The sequence below is a fragment of the Parasteatoda tepidariorum genome, chromosome 7 (assembly GCF_982258835.1).
Source record: "Parasteatoda tepidariorum strain Cologne lab strain chromosome 7, Ptep-v5.0, whole genome shotgun sequence".
In the NCBI taxonomy this organism is placed as follows: Eukaryota; Metazoa; Arthropoda; class Arachnida; order Araneae; family Theridiidae; genus Parasteatoda; species Parasteatoda tepidariorum.
The window spans coordinates 44,583,683-44,609,826 of NC_141761.1; the positions used below are offsets into that span (position 1 = coordinate 44,583,683).

The 26,144-nt window shown below is 27.7% G+C and overlaps 2 protein-coding genes across 2 annotated transcripts in view; both read left to right on the top strand.

Moving 5' to 3' along the window:
- The window catches only part of amon (prohormone processing protease amontillado), a 276,980-nt gene extending 258,012 nt beyond the window's left edge, over positions 1-18,968 (top strand). The window contains exons 7-13 of the mRNA XM_016069221.4: positions 3,778-3,866; positions 5,512-5,687; positions 7,792-8,004; positions 10,220-10,320; positions 13,497-13,730; positions 16,136-16,300; positions 17,526-18,968. Of these exons, the coding sequence (XP_015924707.1) occupies positions 3,778-3,866; positions 5,512-5,687; positions 7,792-8,004; positions 10,220-10,320; positions 13,497-13,730; positions 16,136-16,300; positions 17,526-17,805 (1,258 nt within the window). The 3' untranslated portion in view covers positions 17,806-18,968. The remainder of the gene's footprint in view (positions 1-3,777; positions 3,867-5,511; positions 5,688-7,791; positions 8,005-10,219; positions 10,321-13,496; positions 13,731-16,135; positions 16,301-17,525) is intronic.
- On the top strand, positions 227-2,509 carry Su(fu) (suppressor of fused domain protein). The gene has a single exon (XM_016069223.5). The coding sequence runs from the start codon at positions 560-562 to the stop codon at positions 1,973-1,975; it is 1,416 nt and encodes a 471-aa protein (XP_015924709.1). The 5' UTR covers positions 227-559; the 3' UTR covers positions 1,976-2,509.
- Positions 18,969-26,144: the final 7,176 nt, after the last annotated feature.

Consider the following 26,144-nt stretch of genomic DNA (forward strand, 5'->3'; position numbering starts at 1 on the left):
TGACTTCGGTGATCAACTGGGAACCGTGTCTTACGCGGGACAGATGAGTGAGTTGATAATTGTCACAAGATGACAGCATCATTAGGAGTAGGCATTTTTCATTCAAACTAACATATGTTTTCATTCACACTGGATGCGAAAAATTTGTGTATCTCAATTTGCAGATGCGAATGAGAACTTTATTGGTGAAATATATTTGCACTCGAAATACTCGCCAATCAGATTTTCATTCGCATTTCCGAATCAGCGTGATTCTTTGCAAGTAGTATGAAGGTCTCTAACTCCTCTTGCATTTTAAGAAGTCGAGCTTCAGAAATATTTAACTGTAACTGAAACTATTGATTTTTTATTTATTATTTATTGCATTCTTCAAACAAAAAAAGGCTGAAAGTTTCGTCAAATTTTTTATGGAACTTCTTTTTATGAATTAACTACATTGTGTCTCATCATAGCATATTTTAGACATGCTTAATATTGATAATTTCAATCGCCTCGGTTTGCAGTTTTAAAGGATTTCTCACTATATGTTATCAGTTAATACATTTTATTTACATTAGACATGGAAGGTAGAATCATACCACAAACTCCGATGTTCAGAGGATATCCACCTATTATTCAAAGACCATTAATTCCACTTGGGTTAGATGCTTTGTATACAGCATGTCGACAAATCTATCCTGATCAACCCAACCCTCTACAAGTTACTGCTCTTGTAAAATTTTGGCTCGGTGGACCTGATCCTTTAGACTATATCAGTATGTATTCTAATCCTGGAAACCCTGCAGCCGATATCGAGCCACACTGGCATTACGTGAGTTTTGGTTTGTCTGACCTACATGGTGATGGACGAGTTCATGAAATTTCTACAGAGGAAACTCCTAGTGGCTTTGGTTTTGAGTTAACTTTCCGTTTAAAACGTGAACCAAACGAGCGGGTACCGCCGACTTGGCCAGCTGCCATAATGCAAGCTCTTGCGAAATATGTATTTCAATCTGAAAACACACTTTGTGCTGGTGATCATGTGTCTTGGCACTGTCCGTTAGATAATAGTGATTCCCGTATACAGCACATGTTGATGTGCGAAGATCCTCAACTGGGCACTGTCCAGACGCCTTATGGCCCTGTTATCTTCGTACAGATAGTTGGGGTTTGCAATGAGGAACTTCAAGCTGCTCAACATTGGAATGGCCCTGGTGTTATTGATCTCATGAAATCGATCAAAGGTGCTGGGGGACCCTGGTTAATAACAGACATGAAAAGAGATACAAGTATCTTTGAAATGGATCCTAGTGTCCAAGGAGCTGTTGATCAAGGTGTGGCCACTGACGGATCTAATCTCACTGGTGTCAGTGCTCGTTGTTCTTGGACAGAGAGGAAATTGATTAAAGTTGAAGACGATGAAGAGTCGGAATTAGAGCGGGGTTTTTCTCAAATCTCTGTTAGCGAATCCGAACAGATCAAAGCGACATTGAAAAAAGGATTAATCAACACTAAGGCAGCCTTACCTCCGATTCGTCAAAATGATGATGGTTACTCTTTCCCTCCTGATGACAATCAACGGAAAGATTTATTTTCTAACTTTAATGGTGACATGCCAGTTTTAGGTCCTGCTGAGCTAATGCAGAAAAGATTTCTAGAGGGCATACATTTGCGATTCAATTTGGAAGCTGGTTCTTTATTGTCCTTGGCTCTCCAAGGCAGATTAAAACATGGGCGACATTTTACATTTAAAAGTGTAGTTGGAGATACTATCATTACATTTGTTCCTGTGAATGTTACTGGTGCCTTTGTAGATGAAGAACATCCTTATGCAGCTCATGGACCTTGGTTGCAAGTTCTTTTAAAAGAAGAAGACATTGAGTGTATGTTGGCAGAATTGACAGAGCTTTCAGAATTAGATGCTTTTGCACTTCCTAAAACATTTGAGTGGTGTGATAGAAGACTAATAGTCACTTTAATGCATGAAGACTTTTAGTACACAATATATTTTGGTTAACAAACTATTTTTAATGAATTCATGCATACCATAAACCTTTTTTTCACGTTTTTTTTTTTTATAGAAAAATCCTACTTAAAATTATTTTGCTTACTTGTAATCATTTTTATTGAAATTATATACTATATATTAAACTTAAATATTTTGGGGATTTTATGTGATCATGTAGCTTTTCTTAAGTTTGTTATATGAATTAAATTTATTTTTTGCTTCTTTCGATAGCAATTGTGCTCAATCATTATTTGTTGTGCAATAATTTTATCCATTTTATGTTTCACCAGATTTTCACATGCATATTGTTATGCGAACTAATTTAGGTTGTATTATAGATGTTAAATGTGGCATGATCATGTAATTAAAAAATTACAGATTTTATACTGTTTGTATTGATAAATTGTAAAAACTGGGTTCATTTTTGTGATTGATAAATAATAAGAATGTAGCTCTCATTAGCTAAAAGAATTAGTCTCCATTAAGACTGAATCGTTTTAATAAAGTTTTATTTATTGTTTACTTGTTGTTTTTTTATAGACATTGATACGGAAATTAATTAGATATTTTATTTTTAAATAATGAAATTTATAATTTTATTTTCAATTAATTAGTTATATTATTAGTTAGTGTGAATCATGTTTTGCTCACAGATTATCGAATATATTCTCTTAAAACTATCTAATAATCATGATAAAGCAATTGCTAAAAATAGGGAACTTTCATATAGAGAGCAAATGAAGTCCGATTTATGTGTTGCTTGCACATAGTCGAATGGATATTGAATAAAGTCAGAGTTGGTAATAATGAAATGTAATTAACATGAACAAAACTAAAAGGAATGGGTATATTGTTCGTTAGATTTTTGTGTGTAGAACATGGTTTTTCACTCCACAAGCTTGTGTGTGCAATAATTAATGCAGAAATAAACTATCATTTTTTAATCAGGGTTCATGAAAGTTAAAAAATATCATGTTGGATGAGTAAAATAATCATGAAAATGTTAAGTACATTTAAATTATATTTTTTTGTGCATGAATGTGAATGACTTATGCGTGTATAACTGATTTTTTTCTGTCAGGTGTATTAGACAGGATGCATAGCATTTTTAAAAAGTGCTTAAAGGTGCTTATTTTTGTTTTTTGAAAACCCTTGAAGGTGCTTTTTTCATTGGGTGTTTTTAAAAAGTGCTTAATTTTCCCTTTTCCAAAATGAGATTTTTCCTTTGCTTTGTTGATTTTCGTTACAAATTATGCAGAAAGACACTGTTCACATTGTTCTATTCAACGTTTTCACAATTAATTCAACCCCAATCAATTTCGGCATATCGTCAGTCCGTAGCGTATGAAAACGCCATTCGATTTACATGATTCAAAAAAATTTTAAATTGTCAAAAACAATGACGAAAGTTGTTTTTTTTTTGACGCAAAGGATAAAACTGTCAATTGTCAAAAACTTTCCAATCCTCCTTAATTGTGATTATTTTTTAAAAGTGCTTAAAATGTGCTTATTTTTTGTTGAATAATTTAGCTACGCACCCTGTTAAAAGTATAAGTAAATAAATGTAAACTTATATAGCTGCAGGAGCACAAAGCAAATTATTATTAAAAATTTCTTGAAAACAATACTCTTTTTTTTTCAAGAAAAATAATGGACCTCAATTGCTATATGTAGATTTTTCTTCCTTGCCAAATTTATTGAGGCAGAACTCTTTTACTTATACTTATAATAAATTTATTAACTTAATCAGTACGTTCGTCTGCTATAATGTAATACTTCATATTATTCAGTCATGGAACTAGATGTGCTGGAGAAGTTGCTGCAAAGCGTGATAATGGGATTTGTGGAGTTGGTGTGGCTTATGAATCTAAAGTTGCAGGTATTAACATCAAATTCTTATTCTTTTTATATGATTGCTAGGTAAAAAGAAAAGCCTGAAATTCTTGGGGAACTATGAAAACCAGGAATTTTCAGATGAAAATTCTTGATGTAGTAGCTTTTTAATCGCACACAAAATTACTAAGAGTTTTAATCAACTGTGTTATTTATTGTTGTCAAAATGCATAAAATCTTATATAATTTTTATTGATAGTGGTATCATTTATTTTTCTCATCTTCAACGGTATTTTAATAAATAATTATAATTAATAATTTTGCTATTTCAGCACTATAAATAAGAATTTCTTTTATCTAAATTGAATTTCCTAAAACATTTAAATTATAAATGATTTTTAGAACTAACTCAGGTCTAGAGCTTTTAATAACGGTAATGATGAACTTATTAAGTGGAATTCTTTGCTCAATAATATATCATGAAACTTTTAGTGGCAAAATATTAAATAAAATTTTTTTTTTTTTTTTAAATTATGCATTTCCCCATATACTTCTAAATATAAATTTTTAAATTACTTTTGTAAATATGTGATTTTAATTCAAGTGTGAAACTTATCACATTTTACTCTGGAAATCTCAATTAATTTTGGTTTGTCTGAAGAGTTGTAACCTGTATTGTAGCAAATTTTTCAGTAGGAAACACTGAAAATTCTGACAATTTATGTAAAAAAAATTTATATTGTAACTATGTAAAAATAAGGTTTTCCCATTTAATTATTACTCGTGAAATTATTTAGTGCTTAATGAAGCCAGAGGGGATATGTTTTTCCAAAATACCACTGGATTGCCGAAGTTAAATTTGATCACTTTTAAGAGTATTTACCAAAAGCTACGCTGATTTGTTTGACATAAATAAAAATAATATGAAAGTAAACACATTTTTTATTCACAGTCTATGAATTGAATGATTATCTAACCGAGTAATAAGTTTAGTTATCATTGGTTAAATATTTTCTTCCTTATTCTTATTTCATACTTCCTTTTTTAAAAAGTATTTTTATGATGTTTTGCTTGAAAGTAGTTTTTGGAGTTACACCAGTCTCTTTAATCATGCCAAATATATTTTTACGTTCACATTTATTATTCCTTGTGCTTAATCTCTTTCTAAATGCAATTCCTTCTGTACAAATGTAATGTAGACTTTCATTCATATATTTTTTACCTTCTAGTTAAATAGTAATCATAAAGTGTCAAAAACGTTACTTTTGAATTTCTTCAAAAAATTATTTGTTTCGACCATGAAAAATTACTTGCTTCTGTTTTTAAAATATTTAAATAACTAAAAATTAAGTGACAACTTAAAACAAAATAGATGAAGCCAGATATTTGAAAGAAAGGCAGTTTAAAAAAAAATCATTAAAAGCTCTTTGTTTTATGTGTTAAGAGTTAATATTAAGAAATAATAATTATGAAATGATTAGTAATATATTACACTCATATTGATTTCTATGTATTATTAGTATAAAATATTGGTAGTTTATTTTGTTTTAAAGTTTATCATTTGGAATAGTTTTTTTTTAATTGGAATTAATATGATACAATATATATATATATTTGGGGTTAATGAAATACAAATCAAACTCAAGCAATCTTCATTTTATGCATTTGCATTAATCCTTAAAATTTCAAAGGTATCCGAATGCTTGATCAGCCATATATGACAGATTTAATCGAAGCTAATTCTATGGGTCATGAGCCACACCTTATTGACATTTATAGTGCTAGTTGGGGACCTACAGATGATGGTAAAACTGTTGATGGACCTCGAAATGCCACAATGCGTGCAATTGTGCAAGGTGTAAATGAGGTAATTTTAATTTTATTTAAATTTATTTTGTTTGTTCTTTATATAAAATTAAGACAAATTGTAAAAGTATCATTTGCAAATTAAAAAAAGTATTCTTATATTCTGTTCAAAAAGAACTGATAGCTAAAGTAAACAAAACACAATTGGCTTGTTGGTTGAACACAATTGGCTATTTGATGCCAAGGTTATGAGAAACTGCACTAATCTGTATAATGGTCAGAAGGAAAAGAATCACCTACTTGACGAGGAACCAGCCTGACTAGGTGAAAAGCAAACCTTCTTGTTTACTTCCACTATCAGTTCTCACTGAACAAAGTGTAGTTCAAATTTAAATGTCTCTTTCCCTGAAAAGTGTTCTTTTATTTTGATATAAACTATATTCTGTTAGCTTTGTTGACATTTTGTAATACAACTGTTAATTTTTGATAAATGATCAACTTAAAATATACAAGACTATTTATTATTTAACCCTTTTGTGCTGAGAATGTTTCCCAAGCACTTATCTAAGGCTGGATGGTTTTATGCCTGAATCCATGAAATTACTGAAATACGAATTCATTCTTTAATAATTTACTGTAAAGTAAATAAATGACAAATAGTGTATACATTTTTATTTGCATACTTTATTAATTTAAATTTTTTACTTGTTTAAATACATTTTAACACATTTACTTACCATTTAATAACTTTTAACATTATAAATAACTAAATATGTTTTTAATGCCTAAGTATGTTACATAAAATTCTTTTTCAGTATGTAAAATTAGAAAACAAGGATCCACTTAAAGCCCTATGTTGCAATCTTTGCACTTATAATAACTCATTTGCCATTTTGAAGTATTTTTGCCGAAATGTGAACGAGCGAAGCATTGTTGTCTATTTTTCTCAGCAATTTCTTTTGCACAAAGTAGATTTATGATCAGAATATATTATAGTGTCTCTCACTACAATCTGTTTCAGAATCAATAACTGAAATATTGTACATCATTTCTGCTATTGCAAGTTCAGTTAAACTTTTTCCACTGTTTAATGTTGTAGCAGTAAAAGAAAAATTTAACAATTACATAATCTAACTATCAATTGAAAATTAGACTGCAAACCCAAATGCACAATGCTCTAGCGAAAAGAAGAAAAAAAACTTTCCCACTTACTATAAACAAATCCACATGCTCAATTTAAGGAGCCATCATAAGGCGTGCAAATCAGAAACATTTTTTTTCTCAACTAGATGGACATTATTCAAGTAGCAGGACAAGTCTACTTGTTTCTCAAATCCTATGCACATACAATGGCATCTTGTGCCAAAAATGATAATTTATAAAATGTTCCGGAACATTGTCGCAAATATGTAATGGGTGGGGTGCGTGTGAGAAAACATGTTGGCAAGTCCGTATGTGAGATTATTTCATGCTGGCATGCATAAACAATTGACATAAAATTTTTAAACCAAAAGAGAGGTAAAAATGTTTTAATTGCCCAAGATTTAACATTTCTTTAACAATATCCATTTTTAAAGAAATAACAAAAAATATTGAAGTTGAGCTATATAAAAATATTTAACAAAAAAAAAAAAAAATTTTAAATTTGTTTTTTTTTTATAGCTCCCTTCCTGTTTTTTTAACTTTGAAGTTTTTTAATTACTTTATAATTTTTTTCTTCTTAACTGAAAAAATATTCTGCACAATATTATGTTCTTTACCTACATCAATTTTCTTTTTTTATCTTCTTTCTTTACTTACTTTAAAAATCTCCTTTTTTAAAACAAATTAACGCATTAATCTATTTTATAACAATGTAAATTATGCATACTTAATTTTATGTTTACTAAACTCATCATTATTCAGCACACTGTTACAGCCTACCTTCTTTTTAAAACAAAATGTTAAAAAAAATTATGTCTTTTAATAATATCTTTTATTTTCTTATTCAACACTACCTCCTTATTATCTATTCTTTCTTTAAAAAATTAAACTTTTGATGGTTTGAATGAGTTTCTTTGATCCATGCAATCTCTTTCCGATTATAAGTTTTTAAATTAAAAAAGCCCATGATTTAAAATCAAATTAGAAATTTAATGTCTTATTTTTGTCTTAATATGTTGTAGGGTCGACGTGGTTTGGGGAATATATATGTTTGGGCATCTGGAGACGGTGGAGCTGATGATGATTGCAATTGTGATGGCTATGCTGCAAGCATGTGGACCATTTCTATTAACTCTGCTATTAATAATGGTGAAAATGCACACTATGATGAATCTTGTTCATCTACTCTAGCATCTACATTTAGCAATGGAGCTAAAGACCCTCATACTGGAGTTGTAAGGCAGTCTTTAACTTATTTCATTTACTTTGCAGACTGTATAACTTGGCAATTTTGTTTTATTTTTATTATTTTAGAATGATATTTTTAATATTTCTCAATGTGTTAATTTTTATGAATTTGAGTATTAAAAAGTTATTTATTTTTAAATTTCTTAAGCACAAAAAAACTAAAAACAAATTTAATTGGATGGCATTAAAAAGTTCTTAATCTACTGAGACATTAAATATGTCATTTGTTTTTTTAAAAAAAATTTCAAAAAAAGTTAGTTTCTTAATAACATTTAATGGGATTACAAATTGTTTAGGTAATTAATTCATGGCTCTATAATATATCCGATTAAAATTCGATAACTGAAAAAAATTAATATGGATTAAAACAATTGCATTTTATAATTGTATATTAATCAATATATTGTTTTAATATGCCTTTTAGAATGTGGACAGAGGGGACATTACTTTACACATTTAATCACTCGATAGTTGCAATAGAAATAATATTGTATGGATGCTAAATGTGTAAGATCACGTGAATGATGTTCGAGGAAAATTCAGGCAGCATTGAGGAAATTTTTGGTCTAATTATTAAAAATAAAAATGCTGTAGACAATTTTTATTGCTAAAAAAATATGTCTTTTTACAAAATATTTTGTTCTAAAAAACTTTTTATATCAATTATTTATTTATTAATTTGAATTCCTTAAGTTAGTACCTTAAATTTAGTATTATAAATTGTTACTCTTTCAGTATACTTCAAATTTTATTTTTAACACATATGCTAGTTTATGATTGTGATACACATGTTTTGCCTTCTTATTTTAATTAATATTTTAGCATTGTTTAAACCCAAGCTGAACTGTAAATAGTATTAATAATCTTGTACCAGAATCATGGTGACATTGTCGCAGAACATTAGAGTTTTTGCAAAAAGAATTTTTCTTTAGGAAGTAAAATTATTTTAATTTCTTTTCCGCAGAAATTCTTGAAATATTTTTTTTTCTCCCCAGTATTATATTCAAAAGATGCACATAGGATAGGAAAGAAATGCTCATGATTTTTCTATTTTTATCTGTTAATAAAGAATTATGAAGTAAAAAATTATGGTTTTCCTTTTTGCAGAAATTTTCTTAAGATATTTTTTACTCTGCAGAAATAGTTTCACAAGATGCTTTTCTCGCCCATCAAATGGAAAAGAAATGCTCCTGATTTTTTCTATTCTTATTTGAGAATTTTTAAAAAATTTATATTGACTGGCTTCAGCTAGAACTTCAATTAGATAATGTTTAAAAAGAAAAAACTGAAATTACGAAAGTTTAAAAGATTGTTTGCTCTAGAAATCATGTTCTTTCTACACTTTTAAATATTGTATGGAGCTAAAGCTTTTGAGGTAGCTGTTCTCCAACTAAGCATACTTTTATATATTATTGGTTGTTATGATTTATGACATATTTTTCTGTTTGCAAGAAATTTTCATTAATTTGCAAAAATATCACCTCAGGTCACGTTTCTTGACCTGCGTTCACCCTGCTTGGTAATGAGGATAGTTAAATTGAGACACTACTTATTAGCAACAGAAATTGTTGTAAAGAAAGAAAGCACTCGTAATTCAAACAAAAGTGCTACTAAAATGCTTTTTTTTTCACTTCAGCACCAATTTTAGCAAAAATGTCAACTTTTGTCAAAAAATTTCATCTTTTGTCAACTTTTTTAAAAAGTTGACAAGTTAGGTTCGACTTTCGCAATAGGTCATGTAGGCAAAATGTATTATGCTGGTACTCATTTTATACAAATTTAGCGCTGTAACTTTTTTGTATTTATGCTTTTTCGGTATAACATGTTGTTTGCGAAAAAATTTGACAAAACGTCAAAAGCACCTTATTTTAGGTCACATTTATTGGTGACCTAGAAGCTTACGCTCAGCTCCTCAGGGGGACAATACAAATAAATCACAGATAGTCATTCTTAATTAGATCCATTAGATTAAAAAAAAACATTTGTCTGCAATTTTTTCTGAATTAAAACTCCTGATAGCTATTTATTTCACATCATCATATCTACTCACATCATCCTGATAGAAATTCTTTCTTTTTTTGAAAAATTATTTTTAAAATAGTTTAATGTTATGCACATTTTCGCACTCATTTAATACGTACACTAAACATTCGTAAATTTTAATTTTGCCTTTAATGTTAACTGTTTTAATTCTATTCATAGGCTACTACTGATTTGTATGGTAAATGTACCAAAACTCATTCGGGAACATCAGCTGCAGCACCAGAAGCTGCTGGAGTATTTGCTTTAGCACTTGATGCAAAGTAAGTTCTCACAACTATGGTAGTAAATTCAAAATAACTTAATTTCCATCGTTTGCATTGGCATATTTTTAGGGGGGGATTTATATGCGCTGAATAAGAATTAATCTAATATTTATTTATTTTTCAGTAGTTGTGTTTCCAGGGATGAGATTCTTCCGCGGATTTCCGCTTTTTTTGCAGATTTTTCCATTTTTCCCGCTGATTTCCGCTGAAATTTTTTTTTGCACAAATTAAAATTTTTTATGAGGAATTTAATTTTTCACGGAGGGAAATTATTGAAGTCCCTTTCCCTCCCTCTGAAGTTTCTCTAAAAATCATTTCCTTGGGATAAAACTGGCTGACCTTTATACAGGGATGAGATTTTTTTTGTCTCTCGAATTTCAGCCTTTTTATCAAAAACTCTGATTCTCTAAAAGTTTCGTTTTTTTAAAATAAATATCCCGTTTTTTTTTTTTTTTTAAATTCAGTCATTCAGAAGTAAAATAATTATATTTATTTATGATTTTCAAAGATAAACAGAAAATTCAATCTACGCCCTAGCTGCTAACTTTTTCCGCATTTTAGCTGTTTTCTCCGATTTCACGCACAGAAAATAAGATTTTCCGTATTTTTTATCAGTAGGCTGGATAGCTCGTATTTTCGTAATTCAGACGTCGCTGCTTCTTGTATTCTGGTGTGAAAACAAACAAAAAAAAAGAGGGGGAAAATAGAGGTGGATTTGCGGTGAAAATATTTATTTGCTCATTCAATTAATCTTGTAAATTTTTATTTATTATGTCTAAACAAAAACAATACAAACAAGCCTTTTAGAAATCACAAGTCCAGACTCTGCAAATATCTCGATTTTTATTCACGCGATTTTAATATCAATCATCGATTTTTGTATTTACCTGATTTAAAAGTTGCACATTGCGATTCTTATTTACGCTATTTAAATATCGTATATTATGATTCTTATTTACGACATTTAAAAATCCAACATCGTGTTTTGTATTTATGCATTTTTAAAATCGCGATTTTATTATCAAATCTCGATTTTCGTATTTACCTGATTTAAAAGTTGAACGTTGCGATTCTTATTCAGGCGATTTAAATATTGTACATTGCGATTCTTACTTACGAAATTTAAAAAATCAATATCGCGATTTGTTACGAGCTTTTAAAGCCCTATGTAGCAATTCGTATTCACGCGAGCTTAAAATCCAATATCGTGATTCGTTTTTGTGGTTGTAATATCGCGCGATTTAAAAATTATGCATCGTGATCAGAAAATTAAAAATTCATGATTTGTATTTTCGCATTTTTTAAATTCGATGTAGAGTTTCATATTTACGTGATTTAAAAGTCTCATATCGGGATTTATATTCACATGGCTTACAAGTTTAAAAATCGCACTTTTTTTTGTGACATTTTTGTTTATATATATATATATATATCTAATTTTTTTTTTTTTTAGTTCCTCTTTTTTTACTTTCTGACTACTCTCATCCCTGTGTTTCTGACTGTCATTTTGTTAATGCTGCAAATTATGAAAATATTTTGACTTGCATAAAAAAAAACTAAGATTCTGTTAATGGTTTTGGTAACAGCACACCAATCTCACTTTAGTTTCAAAAAGGGTAATTAATGTAGAAAACAAGTTAATCCATATGTGAGAGTATTGATACAGTCTATGTGAACAACAGTTTAAGTGAAACATTTAAGACAAAATATCAATATTCTATGCTTCTTAAGCTAAATTAACTTTTAAAATTTTGGTGTAATTACACCACTAATAAAAGCAATTGTTGGCACGCATGGAACTCAAATTTGGATCAGTTTTTTCAATTTGAATGAGGCACATCTAGTTTTCGATAACGTATAATGCTAAGTGTAGACAATTTCATAGTATTTAACTAATTTGATACTGGGGCAAATTTGTACAAACATTTCTCTACCAAGCACAGTATTGAATAATGTTTGAGAAAACTGGTTTTCTGTACAAGAAAGCAAACTTATTTCAGGATTGACAAGTTATTGATTAATTTCAACAAAAAGAAGAAGAAAAATTGTCTCATTATATAAGAATCTACTAAACATTTAAATATGAATTTTCAATGAAATCTGTTTTTGTTTTTTTTTTTGTAAATAAAAAAATAATTATCTGTTTTCAGATAATGTAATGTACTATATACATTTGATAATTGATTTATTACATATGTTACCGTTGAAGTATATAATGCAGTTATTTCATAGAATACCTAGTTATTCCATGAAATAACTGATCGTGTCCGTTAAAGTGTGTAATATGTTATTAATTTGACACTTTAACTAGTTATTCTATGAAATAACTAGGTATTCTATAAATTAACTAATGAGAAACAGTTAAAGTGTAAAATAAACAATTTATCTAAAATGAAATAACTAGGTATTCTATAAATAAACTAATGATAGACAATTAAAGTGAAAAAGAAGCAATTTATCTAATTTATGCAGCGTGTAAATGGTATTTATGGAAACGTACCATAAAATCATTTGTTACAACAAGGATTACTAAAATGACACTTGGAATTACAAAGAACATTATTTCTAAAACAAAAACATTTTTTGTTGACACACTGGGTTTTACACGAACATTTTTTAAATCCCTGATCAGTACCTAATCTTTGAGCTGTAGCAAACGACCGGAGCGATATTTCTACATCCGGTACTTCTTCGATTTTAATTCATTTTTGTTCGCAGACACTGAACTGGGATCGGGAATATAATTGTTTTATGCGGCCGTTTCTTGAGCCCAATTGGAAAAATCCTTCTTCGGTTATGTTTATGATGATAGCTAAAATAGATAAATGCAGTAGGGAAGGTAAATGTATTTGTCATGCGAGATATATGATATAGATTATTTTACACTTTAACGGGCTGCAGATCGTTATTCTATGAAATAACTAGTTAAACCATGAAATACAAGAGAGTTTTACACTTTAACTGACATGATCAGTTATTTCACGGAATAACTAGGTATTCTATAAAATAACGGATTTCATACTTTAACGATAACACATACAATTATTTCATATTTATATCTGAATAATGAAAAAGAACCCCTACTTTCTTTCAAAAATATGCTGATTATATAATTCAACTACATTAACCAAGCTATTACGACCGAAATGTGATATTTCAAAATTTGTTTTTAGCCCTACCCTAACCTGGAGAGATGTTCAGCATCTGACTGTGCTAACTTCCAAGAGAAATTCCTTGTATGATAGCAAAGGCAGATTTCACTGGAACATGAATGGAGTTGGTCTTGAATTCAACCACTTATTTGGATTTGGTGTTCTGGATGCTGGAGCAATGGTCGCATTAGCCAAAATTTGGAAAACTGTTCCAGCTAGATATCACTGTGAAGCTGGAGCAATAAAAACACCTCAGTAAGTATACTCTTTTAATCTAAGTTTATAATACTTGTGTTCTCTGTTAATAATAATGACTAATAACTTCTACACGACATTAAAAAGTTTGCATCGTCAACAGTTTTTTTCTTCTTTTTTTTTTAAATATATCTTAATTATACATCTTGATTTATTTTGCTTTAAACCTGGGATATGAAATAAAATTTTTCACATGTACCTTACAGCATTAAAATAAGATTTGAATTCAATAAAAATATAAAGCCTAATTTATATATTGTGTGATTTGTGAGCAACTGATAATAAATAAAGTTTGAAATGCACTTTTTCTTTTATTTATAATTAGACCCGTATAATATACACAAAGGCTGTTCGTGAAAAATTTGTCAACATTACGAAAAAATTTTTACTATTACTTTAAAAAAGAAAATATCCGCATCTTCAAAGTTTTTTTATTTATTTATTTTTTTAATGACGGGCACTTGGAACTATTGTCCATTGGCCACAGAAAGTGCCAGAACTGCTAACTCTCTTTTCGTTATCCAGTGGGCACCGGTGGTGAAGCCACGGCGCTGGAGCAGCGTCGCCCACGTCACACTACCACAACCCGTTTATAGGGCGGGTCACATTCACACACAATGGAGAAAGGACATAGAACACAGATAGAGAGAAAGAAACATCCATGCCTTGCCCGGGCTTCGATCCCAGAACTTTTCGGATGCAAGGACAGTTCCCTGCCCCCTACACAGACCGGTCGGCTGCATCTTCAAAGTAAATTTGTCTTTTTCAAATTCCCGAGAAAAAAAATTACTTTTTACACTTTTTCCTATAAATGCAAATGCAATTTAAAATTACATTTAACGATTTAAAATCACACATAGCGATTTAAGATATATAATCATGAAAATACGAAATACAATGCGCTATCAAACATTACGCTTTGAATTCACGCAATTTAAAAGCTGCTATTATGATATACATTCAAGTGATTTAAAAATTATACCTCGAAATTCGTATTCAGGTGATTTTCAAATCAAACATCGAGATTCGTGTAAACACGATTTTAAAATCAAACATCAAGATTCATGTTTAAGCCATTTTAAAATTAAATGTTGAGATTCGTATTCACATGATTTAAAAATCACACATTTAGATTCAAATTTATATATTTTATTAAAACTCTATTAATAAAATATGTAACTGTAATATATTAAAAACACTTTTAAGGTTCACTCCAGTTAGAGACACAGCGACAATTGTTGCTAAGTGTTCTACAAATGTAGTTGAAGTCAAATGCATGGGCCACAAATTTGTCACCTTGAAATTTTTTTGATACTTACAAAATATTAACAAAAAATAGTTTTTTTTGGATTGAATTCCATGCATTTAAAAAAAATTGTACTAATTTTATTGTTCTATGCGAGGTATGATATTCAAATGGAGTAACTAAAAGTGTCTGGTACAAATTTTTTTTTAATTAAATGCTGAAATTTCATATATACAAGTTGTGCTGTGCTTTGCATTCATGTACTGGCAGTATAATTGTTCATCAATAAAATAATATTTATTGCTCTTTTAGAATTAACTCAATTTAAAATTCTATAACTTTTAAATAATTAATTTTTAATATAATATTTTGTTAGTTCTTACTTTCTCTGTTTTCCTCATTTGTTTATTTATTTGGTCTCAGCATTTTAATATCTTTATTGAATCTATTTGTTAATATTATTTTACCTTTTGTCACTTTAATTTTAATAAATACTAATCTTTACTCATTATGGGGTAATGAACCTTAGGAGTTATAGAATAAATAATTTTTGATGTGTATCAAAACATGAATTATGAAATTTGATTTTTTTTTCCCTCAAGTTAGTGTACCATATTAAGCTTTTGGACTACTAAATTTTCATTGCTGATGTGAACTCTAAACATATTTTTAAAAAACTATGTGATTTTCAAACAAATTTCGCTAAAATGAAATGACGTCAAAAGGGTTGAAACTAGTTACGAAAATTCATCGATGCTTGAAGAAAATTTTCTAATTTAAAGTTTGTGTATGCTTAAAGTTTTCATTTTGTCTAAATCTGTTTATATCATGATTTATGTTATGTTTTTGTCATAATGTAATGCCCGAAGATGATTTAAAATTATTAAATTTAAGCTTAATTTATTGGAAAATTTGTAAGTAATACATATATTTAATTATCAACGAATTTTTGGTATTCCAATATCTTTGACTAAAAATTGGGATTTTTTTCTTTTTCCCCCCCAAAAAATTTAGTGAATGACTTCAAAATAATTGTATATTTTTATGTATTTTAGTACTTTTGAGCTTAAATATTATGCAAAAAGAACTTGAGTTAAAATTATTGTAAAACCAACTGTTGTGCATAAATTTATTCTAATAAAATTATTTGATTTAACAGCAAAATCTTGAACAATGCTAGCACTCAAATATATATTGACACTGATGCTTGCGCTGGAAAAGAAACAGAAGTAAATTACTTGGAGCATGTTCAAGCCATTATAACTCTAAATTCCACACGACGTGGAGATGTTACATTATTTTTAATATCACCAATGGGAACAAGGTACATTATGCAGATATTTTTACTTTGTATACATCTATTTTTTATTACTAATGTTTTAATATACTGAATTCTTCTATTTTAATTGTCTGAAAAATTTCTTTATTCATTAAAATAATTGATATTGTTTAATTATCTAGTATTTAATGGTGAAAAATGTTAAGTTTCTAACAAATTATCAAAGCTTTATCATACATCGTACATTAGTTGTCTTTCATTTTTAAAAAAAAAATTATAAACTGAGTAAGAGGTTGTCATTTTTATCTCAGTGTTGATAAAACTCAAAATGCTGCTTTTCTTATATTTATTATTATGATTTATGTTATTTTTTTAACGTTAATGTAATGCCTGTAGATTATTAAATATTATTAAATTTAAGTTTTAATTTGTTAGAAAATTTGTGAGTTAAACATATATTTTGTCCTTTAGATATTTATTAGGTATATTTATGATATATTCTTAAGATATGTATATTGGTTGTATGCAGTAATTGTAATTTGTTTTCATGTAAAAACTTTAATTTAGCGCCTCTATTTATGAATATAACAACCTATGTAAATATAACCTAAAACATATAACATCGAAAAATACAATTCACCTCCCATAGTAATCCTTTTAATTCAGAGTTATTCATTTCTATGATTGACTTTATTAATAATAATGGTTATTCTTTCATGTTTAGTTATGATTTTGTTGAAGTCAATTGCAATTATAATATCCTTTTCTAATTCTTAAGCAATTCCTTTTAATTTGTGCTTATAAATTTTTTATCTGATTAAGTATTAGTTTTTTATTTAAGTACTAATTTGATATTGTCAAGATTGTAAAAATTTTAAGTACAATATCTTGAAATAAATAGACCTTATTAAATTAGTCAATTAAATTGATTCAAAATTATTATTGTAATTAAGATATTATTAAATAATGTTTATTAAAAATCATCTTAATCCAATATAATTTTATTAAATGTTTAAAAAAAAAAATTTTACTTAGAACCATATTTTTTAAAAGCAAATTAGCAAAAAAAAATTGTTCATAAGCAATAAATTTAAATAGATTGTGTTTAAATATATTTCGATTTCAGTACATAATTTTAATTATCTCTATCAGTTGTAATATAGTTAAAATGCATTTATGTAATTTTTGTCAATTTTAATAAAATTACTCAATTTTATTTGTGAATTTTTAAAACAGCAATAAATAAAATTGTTGTTTGTTAACTTTTTAGGTCAATGATCCTAAATAAACGACCAAATGATGATGACCAGTATGATGGTTTCACAAAATGGCCATTTATGACAACACATACTTGGGGTGAAGGACCTAGAGGAAGGTGGACACTAGAAGTCAGGTTTGATGGCCAACTTCAACAGACAGGCTTTATAAGGGAGTGGACATTAATGGTACATGGGACTCGAGAAGCACCATATAGAGATTTACCAGTTGAAGATGATAATTCTAAACTTGCCATTGTAAAAAAGGCTCATGAAGTTGGTTACAAAATATAAAATGATTCCTCCTAGACTAATGTTGCCAGGTTTTTTAATATTGTTTACACATACAAATAATTATTTTGAATTTAAATATTTCATCCATTTCTCAAAAAAAAAATTTAAGTATAGAATATAAATAGGTTAAAATTATTTATTTCATAAGGAGTGTTACTGTTTTATCTACCTTCAATTGTTATTAAGCAGTTTCAAGTTTGTAAACTTATTTTAATAATTAAAATTATTTAATAACATTCTTTATTCTATGATTATGCCTTATAATAACAAGTTTATATATAGTAAAATTATTTAATTTAAAATTGCTGTTTATGTTACATTTAACCTTTTGAAGAATGCATTACCCAATCATTTATATTTACTTAAATCAAAACGTTTTGTGGAATTCTTAAAATAAAAATCAAAAATACTATGTTTGTAGATTTTTTAAGTTATATCAAATCCTAATACTGTATTTAAAAGGATTATGAAGAAATTGAAACTGTTTCATCATTAGTTCAATTGTCATTTCACATTCTCTTTTCTAATGCAACATATATTGTTTTGAAATAAACTGTAGGTCTTGTTATAAAAATGAATTTTTTAAAACTAGATGAAAATTATCAATTAAAATTAAATGGGGTTGCATCGTGAGTATTTAAGTAGATAATTGAAATTGTGATGACTTAAATACTTGTAAAAAAGAAAAAAAATTCTTTCTGTAAATGTAAAAAGAAAATTGAAGAAATATTTCTGTAAGCATTTTTACCCAAATATGTGAATGAATCACCCAAATATGAAAAAAGTCACATATTTATTAAGAAATATTTGTGTGATTTAGTTAGATACTCAAACCTGGCAACTTTAGTATTTATTTTCATTGGACCAGTAAATAATTTTTTTGAAAAACTGTTGATGCCTCGATCATTTTTATGTTGCTAATACTTTGCTTACAAGTTTATTTTAAAGAGAGTAACTTAACAATTTGCATTACAGCCATTATGAAAACAAATATAAAAAAATATGTATAAATTATTAATTACAGTTTTTGACCAAAACATGCAAATTATTAAATAATTTTCTGATAAACTGACAAATTATTTTTTATAATTTATTGAGAATCTGAATATTTTGTAAAGTTTTGCTAGTATTTAATAAAGTAGAACTCTTCTTCTCTCTTGCCATATAGGTTAACACCATTCATTGACTTGTGGGTTTTGAGACTGATATTTTTTTTTTCCTTTATATTTTACACACTATTGAAGTTATTTTCATTTTGTGATAAAATTTTAATCAGTATAATTTGAAACAGTTATGATACCGACACAATTTTATGCATTTCTAAAAATTGTTTTGCAATTTTTTTTTAAAATTATTTTAAACATTTATTTATATGTTTGAAATGAACTTAAATAAATGCTTAGCTGCACTATAATTTTACTTTAAGAAAAAAAATTATTAACAATCACTTTAAACCGTGATCTGTTTCGGTTTATGCAAATAAACTTTATTATTTTAGTCTTTTAGTGAATTTTGAAATATTAATCTTGTAAAAATTCGTTGTGGTTATAAAATGCTAGTATCAATTTCCAACTTGATTTTAAAAATAAGAAAGGTTTGATAATTTATGTGTAGTTAAAATATTCTTACTTGTCTATTTATTTATATTTCTACAATAAAATGCATAGATATAGACCCTTTTTCCTGTTAAGTAGATTAAAAATGAAGTGTTTATTTTTGACATAGAAATTCATTCATATTGACCTTTGGCAAAAATATTTTAATTAGTTCTCCTGTAATTAGATTCTATGCGTGTAATATTTTAGATTTGTTTTATATTAATTTATAAAGCTCAGCAATATATGCTTTTCCTATGAATAATTGTTCCTATTTAAATAAGTAATTCAGTATAAGAACACTGACTGTAAAATTTTCATAGCTATTGAAATGTTCATTGAATTTTACTTTTATTATTTAGTGTTTCTCAGTGACTTCTTTTAATTTGTAAAATATATGTTACTTAAATTTATGATTGATCATAATATTTTTTCTCTCTACTCCTCCAATTCAAAATAATAATTGTTTGTATTTAAACTTTTAATATATATTATGTATTTTGTTGACATTATTATTATTATTTTAAATGTGTAACTATTGAGTTGGAATATAGTTACTAATATAATTTTTAACCCTTTCATTTACTAAAACATTTCATTCAATCCATTAATATTAGAATTACAAACTAGTCTATCATTTTTTCTTTCTTTTTTCACCTTGGTTACTCGTTTTACTATGAAAATTTTACATAACTCATGCAATTTAAATTTTTTTCTTATGACAGAATACTGTAAAATAAAAACTTTTAAATTAACTACTTTAGAAAAAAAAACGAAATTTAAATTGTAAGAAATTGCATATTATTTGCTGAGGGTTAGTTGTCCATCACTTTCTTCACTTATATTCTGAAATTAGTTTTAGGCTAAAGTTAAAGGATACTTGAATATTAAAGTTTTTGTCAAAAGTTTATGAATGTGACATATCAGAAAAGATGGATTTGTTAATTCAGAATGAAGTTATGTATATTTGTCACATGCAAAGTTTTATTCATCTGTTTATGTTTTAGATATTGTTTCAATTTAAAAGAAAATATTTTTTAATAAAAATTATATGCTTTTAATAGAAATTTTTTCACACATAAGTTCTGATTTGAGGTCTTTTTTTAAATTTAGTAGTTATTAAATTAACTTCTTAATTTAAGGGGTTTTTTCGGCCTAATTAGTTACATTTAAGGTTGCTTTAAAAATAAAACAGATCTTATAAATATATTTATAATTATTGATTATAAATATATTTATAAGATCTGTTACAATTATCATTATTATTATTATTATCAGTTATGACTATTATTTATGATTAAAATGTATTTCATAGTTTATGTATGTTTAACACAATTAAAAACCTTTTTATATTGAGAATTAAATATTTATATTTTTGAACAGATAGAATTTATTACAAATTTAATGCATAAATCTATGTTTGTAAATTCTGCAATAATCTATGAATGTGGAAATTCTTAAAATTTTACTCAGTTATGACTATCAGTTGTTTTATAATCAGTTATGACTATTATTTATGATTAAAATATATTTCATAGTTTATGTATGTTTAGCACAATTAAAAATCTTTTTATATTGAGAATTAATTATTTATATTTTTGAACAGATAGAATTTATTACAAATTTATTCCATAAATCTATGTTTGTAAATTTTGCAATAATCTATGAATGCGGAAATTCTTAAAATTTTACTCACCCTTGCTTTGAATTTTCTAAATTTAGTATTGTTACAAAAATTAAATATGTTTTTAATGTATATTCATAGATCTTTTATTATCTAATTGATTATTGCACAAAGCTTTTTTTTTTTCAACCTTTATTTTTCCTTAAATTTAATTTTAATGTTAAACTTAAAAAAATTTTTGTCTTATAACTTAACTATTTTTTTTAAGTAACTTTTATCTGAAAACTTTAAAATTGATATTTAGACATTCTTACATACTTTAATTACATATTTATTAAAAAATACTGATTAATTTAAACAAAGTTAAGGTATGTTGTTTGTTATGAGATGGATATGTAAATCATCTTATATTAAAATTTAAAAAATTTTTAGACTGTTGCTTACACAATATGTTACAATTCTCCTGTGTTCAAAACACTACCACAATTTTATATTAATGCTTAAATTATCCATATGCATGTGCAAATATTACTTGAGAATAAGTTTTTTTTTTTCTTTTCAGTGATACATTACAGAATTGAACAACAGAGTATTGATGCTTGATTTTATATTTTAATCTAATTTCTGATATCCTATTTAAGTATGAGTTTAATTTGCATAAATAATATGGCATATGCTCACTAAATTGTTTCTTTACATCTTATTACAATTGTATTATAATCATTACTCTGGAAACCAGCACTGAAAAAAAGCCCAGGTAATTTTTAAAAAAAGCTCAACCCATGTGGATTTAGCTGGGTGTTATTTTTTGGGATGGTAGAAAGCGCAAATATATCGTGCATTTTAAAGATAGTGTAACAAATATTAAATAAAATAGCAATATATAGTGTAACAAATATAAAATAAAATAGCAATATATAGTGTAACAGTATACAGCAAATATATAGTGTTGCAGCATTGATATTGGAAGATATGTTAAACATAAAATTCATTTTAAAAATCACACATTCAGTATCGTATAATTTTTTATTGAAATCTAGACAAAACTTTTTCTTAATTTCAATTAATTACTTTCAATAGTGCATTAATTTCAACTCTGTGATGAAGATATTACACAACTGTATAAAGGGCCGTTCTTTCAGAAAAACACCCAATACCCTTTCCAATCCAGTAGCTCTTTTTTTTTATTTTAGTTTCGACTATTATCAGTAGACACAAACTATTATAACCTTAAACATTTACTTATCAGTCAGACTTGCAATGGGATAGCTGCAAGTGACGCAGTATGGGTATCTCGATCCAAATTGGTTGTTGAAACGTGGCATTTGTTTAGGTTAGCGACTGCTCTTTCCATTCTATTTCAAGTCAGCCTATCAAGTATCAATTCTCTTTAGTGACACATTCTTTATTCTTTCACATTTCAATTCTTTCTCTAAATATTTACACAAAGACAGACATCAAGCCATACAGAACAGAAAGAAACCAATTATGCATTGCAATTGCCATGCATACAAAAAAAAAATATATCACGGTTACAATAAAATAAATGAACATATAATAAATCCAAGTTAAGTAAAAGAAGTAAGCAAAAACGAATTCTATTTCAACAAATTCGGTGTGCAATACGTCACTGTATTTGGTAAACTTAACGTTGATTAACATTATAATTCAAACAACATTATAACATAACGTATCCAAATAATGGAGAAACTTAGCTCAACTTTTAACATGCCATTTCGTTGGTAAATGATCGGCTGGCGCTGACATCACATGTTTGGGTATTGGTGATCTTCTTGTAGTGCGAGTACCCAATTAGAAAAGTAACACAGAACTTAAATCAGCTATTGAACACATGTTTTCTGCATGTGGGCTTGTTAAGTTCAATATGAGTAACAGTTTTAGTCTCAAAGAAGCCAATGCTTGTTAAAGTTTATAGACATTTAAAGAGTGAATCTCAGAACCAGAGGAAGCTATAGCAGAACTAAACTAAATTTGGAACTAGAATTAAATTTTTATGATGCAATTTTTCTTTTTGTCGCGTGGCATGTGATACCTACCATACGGGCACAAAAACGCCGAACATATGAGATACGGAGCCGGCAGAGAAGAGGTTAAATCTATGATAGCATATTAATGCAAATTTTACCTGATGTCATAATTTGAAGTTAAGTATTTCAGATTTTGTATGAAAGGTTCTGAATTTTGTTAATTTTATGTAAATGGCATTATGGTTCCTTCTTTTTTTTAAATTAGCAGCAAAGAAAAGAATATCAAGTATTAAAAAAAAACTGTTAAGCGAAGTTTCATAACTTAGTCTTCCTTTTTATTTCATATAATTTAGAGTAGTACATGAAGTTGTCATTTTAATTTTGGTTTTGGCTCTTTCATGCTTGATGTTAAAAAACAAAAATACACTTTTAAATATTGTCCAGCTATCTTGTGATATTACTCCGACATATGTTTTAATGCTTCGAGTTTAATGGCAAATCAGTCTTAACACATCATATTCTTTTCTTTAAATAATCTTGTAAAGCTATTATTTCAATTACGTGCTTAAAATACTTAAAATTTTGGTTCTTTATTTTAATTGCAAGCATTTTGCCTCGGCTCCTAAATGCAACTCCAGAAAACCATTTAAAATTATTAAAACTCATTCTATCGAAGTTCCAGTTCTTTGAGAAACGCACAATATATTGTAATGTTTAGTTAAGTATCATTAATAGTTTCTTCCCTGCAGTGCAATCGCCGTCTCTTTACAGACTAGTGTATTTTTTAAGATTGCATTCCAACTACTGCTTCCTTCAATATTTACTATACACCACTAAGTAAATATTGTATCTTTACAATTTTCATTATTCCTTTCAAGGAATATATATGAATAAGAAATTCGTCTATTTACACTCTTTCAGTAAATAGAAACAGAAGAGAAATTGTGTCTTAAATTTTCATTATACCTTTAAAACTGGGGTTACCTGTCTATGGATATATTAATACAGTTGAGAACCGATTATCCGGAACGGTCGGGACCATCGCTATTCCGGATAACTGATTTTTCCGGTTTTCTGAATCGGTACTAAAAGCCGTTTTTTTTTATTGTTAAACCCAACTTAAAAAAAATTGGAAATAATATTAAAAAGAAGAAAAAACGATGAAGTAATACACTAATGATTATTTCCAAAATGATGGTAAGGTAAACATCTTTCAAAAAAGAAAGAAAAATCTTATGAGGAAAAAAAAAACATTTTTAAAAATGGCGGGAAAATTTATTGAGTTGTTAGTTTTCTGATTTCCGGATAACGGGTTCTGTACTGTATTTAATTTAGCTTCTTATATTTAAATTATGCCCTTCAATAAATATTAACAAAAGAGAAATCTCCTCGAATATTTTTATTATTACCTTTAAATTCCCAAACTATAAATCCATTAACCCCTTAACTTTCAAAATAATTGTTAAGTTAAAGTGGTTAATATTAAATTTAGCCCCTAATGTTTAATGTAAGCCCTTCACTAAATACTAAGGATGGTTGACTGAATGTAAACAATAAGCTTCCTTAAGCCGGAAGAAATTTAGAAAACTTCCGGTGTATTCTTCCGCTTATGTTATGCTTACGAGGAGATGTGTGAACAGGCTTAACTCCTTCCTTCTCGCTCCCGTGAAAATGACGGGGTGAGGTTTCGCCTTCTATTTCTCGCTCCGGGCTGGAGTGTTCAGTAGTAATGCGCCAATAAGAATATAACTAATTCATTTCTTTTCCCCGGAAAACATTTTGTTTCTCTTTTTACACACCAGATGGCAGTACCAGAATATTTTTAAGGTAATTGTAGATAGTTAATTTTAAACTAGATATCAGCACTAATCAAATACGTGTATTTGGCTAAATAAGCACTTTTATGACCATTTTCTTGAAAATTAACCGATCATTAAGGGGTTAATATTCTAGGAAGTTTTATGTATGGTGAAATTAAGCATAAATTTAAGCACAAATCACAATAACAGGAGTTTTCCATAATTTATAAATTCGAACAGGTCGCGAGCCTAATATAAATTTAACAAAATTAATATCACAGCATAAATAAAGTGTAACGTTATCCATGTTTTGAGTGTTATCCCTTATTTGGCTGTATTTGCGTAAAATATCTCCTTTTGTTATTTTTTGGGTAGCGCCATAGCAAATCTATGGAGTCTTCCGAATTCATTTGTTGTTTTTTTCGTTTAAAGGTAGATTGAAATAACGTGTTGTATTGAATACACTACGAGTATAATAATATAGGATGCTCGTTTTTTCACGCTTAGGCGTAAAAATCAGTCGGAAGTACTATCCCGGAAGTCTTACGACGAATTTTTTTATCTCTAGCGCCATCTGCGCTTAGCTTTACACGGTCAATCATCCAAAAGAATTAAAACTTCATTAAATATTTTCATCGTTCTTTTAAGGCCAGACTTTGCAAGTTTCTAACCTATGGATCACAACTCAAGCTTAGTTTGTGGGATTTGTGTAAAAGGGAATACTTGAGAAATAAAAATGTATATTTTTCTCTTTTTTTTTAAAAAAAAAAATTTTTTTTAAACCTTTTTTGTGCTATACTTGTAGCAAAATACGGAAACATAGATTTAGTTTCCTTGATGACTCCTGTTGTTGTTCAAATATATTTTATTAATAACTTTTTTTTTGTTCCAATTTAATTAGAAAAGTGGTAGCAGCAAAGAGGCGTTCTTGTTTGAGATTGTCTGTCCTACCAGGGGAAAAAAAGTTTTTTTTTTTTTATAAAAAATTTAACGAAATATATATATATATAAAAAAAAAAGCTCTTAATTCGCTTCGTCTGATAGTTCTGTCCTTTACTTTGACATCGGCTGGTTTAAATATTTGTTTATTCGTTATTTTTTCCCCTTAACTAAACTAACCTGAATGTTGATTTGAAATCTTTACTAAAGAAAAGTTGAGAACTAAAGAGATCTAATAAAATATTAGTATAAGTGATATTGCTTTGAAATTTTTTGTACATTTTATTTATACATGAATCTGCACTCTTTTTGCTTGCTATTTCTTGTGGTTCCATTTCGTACTGAAATAAGAGACTTAATATTTTTTTTTAAATTTCTTTTTTCTCTAAAGTAT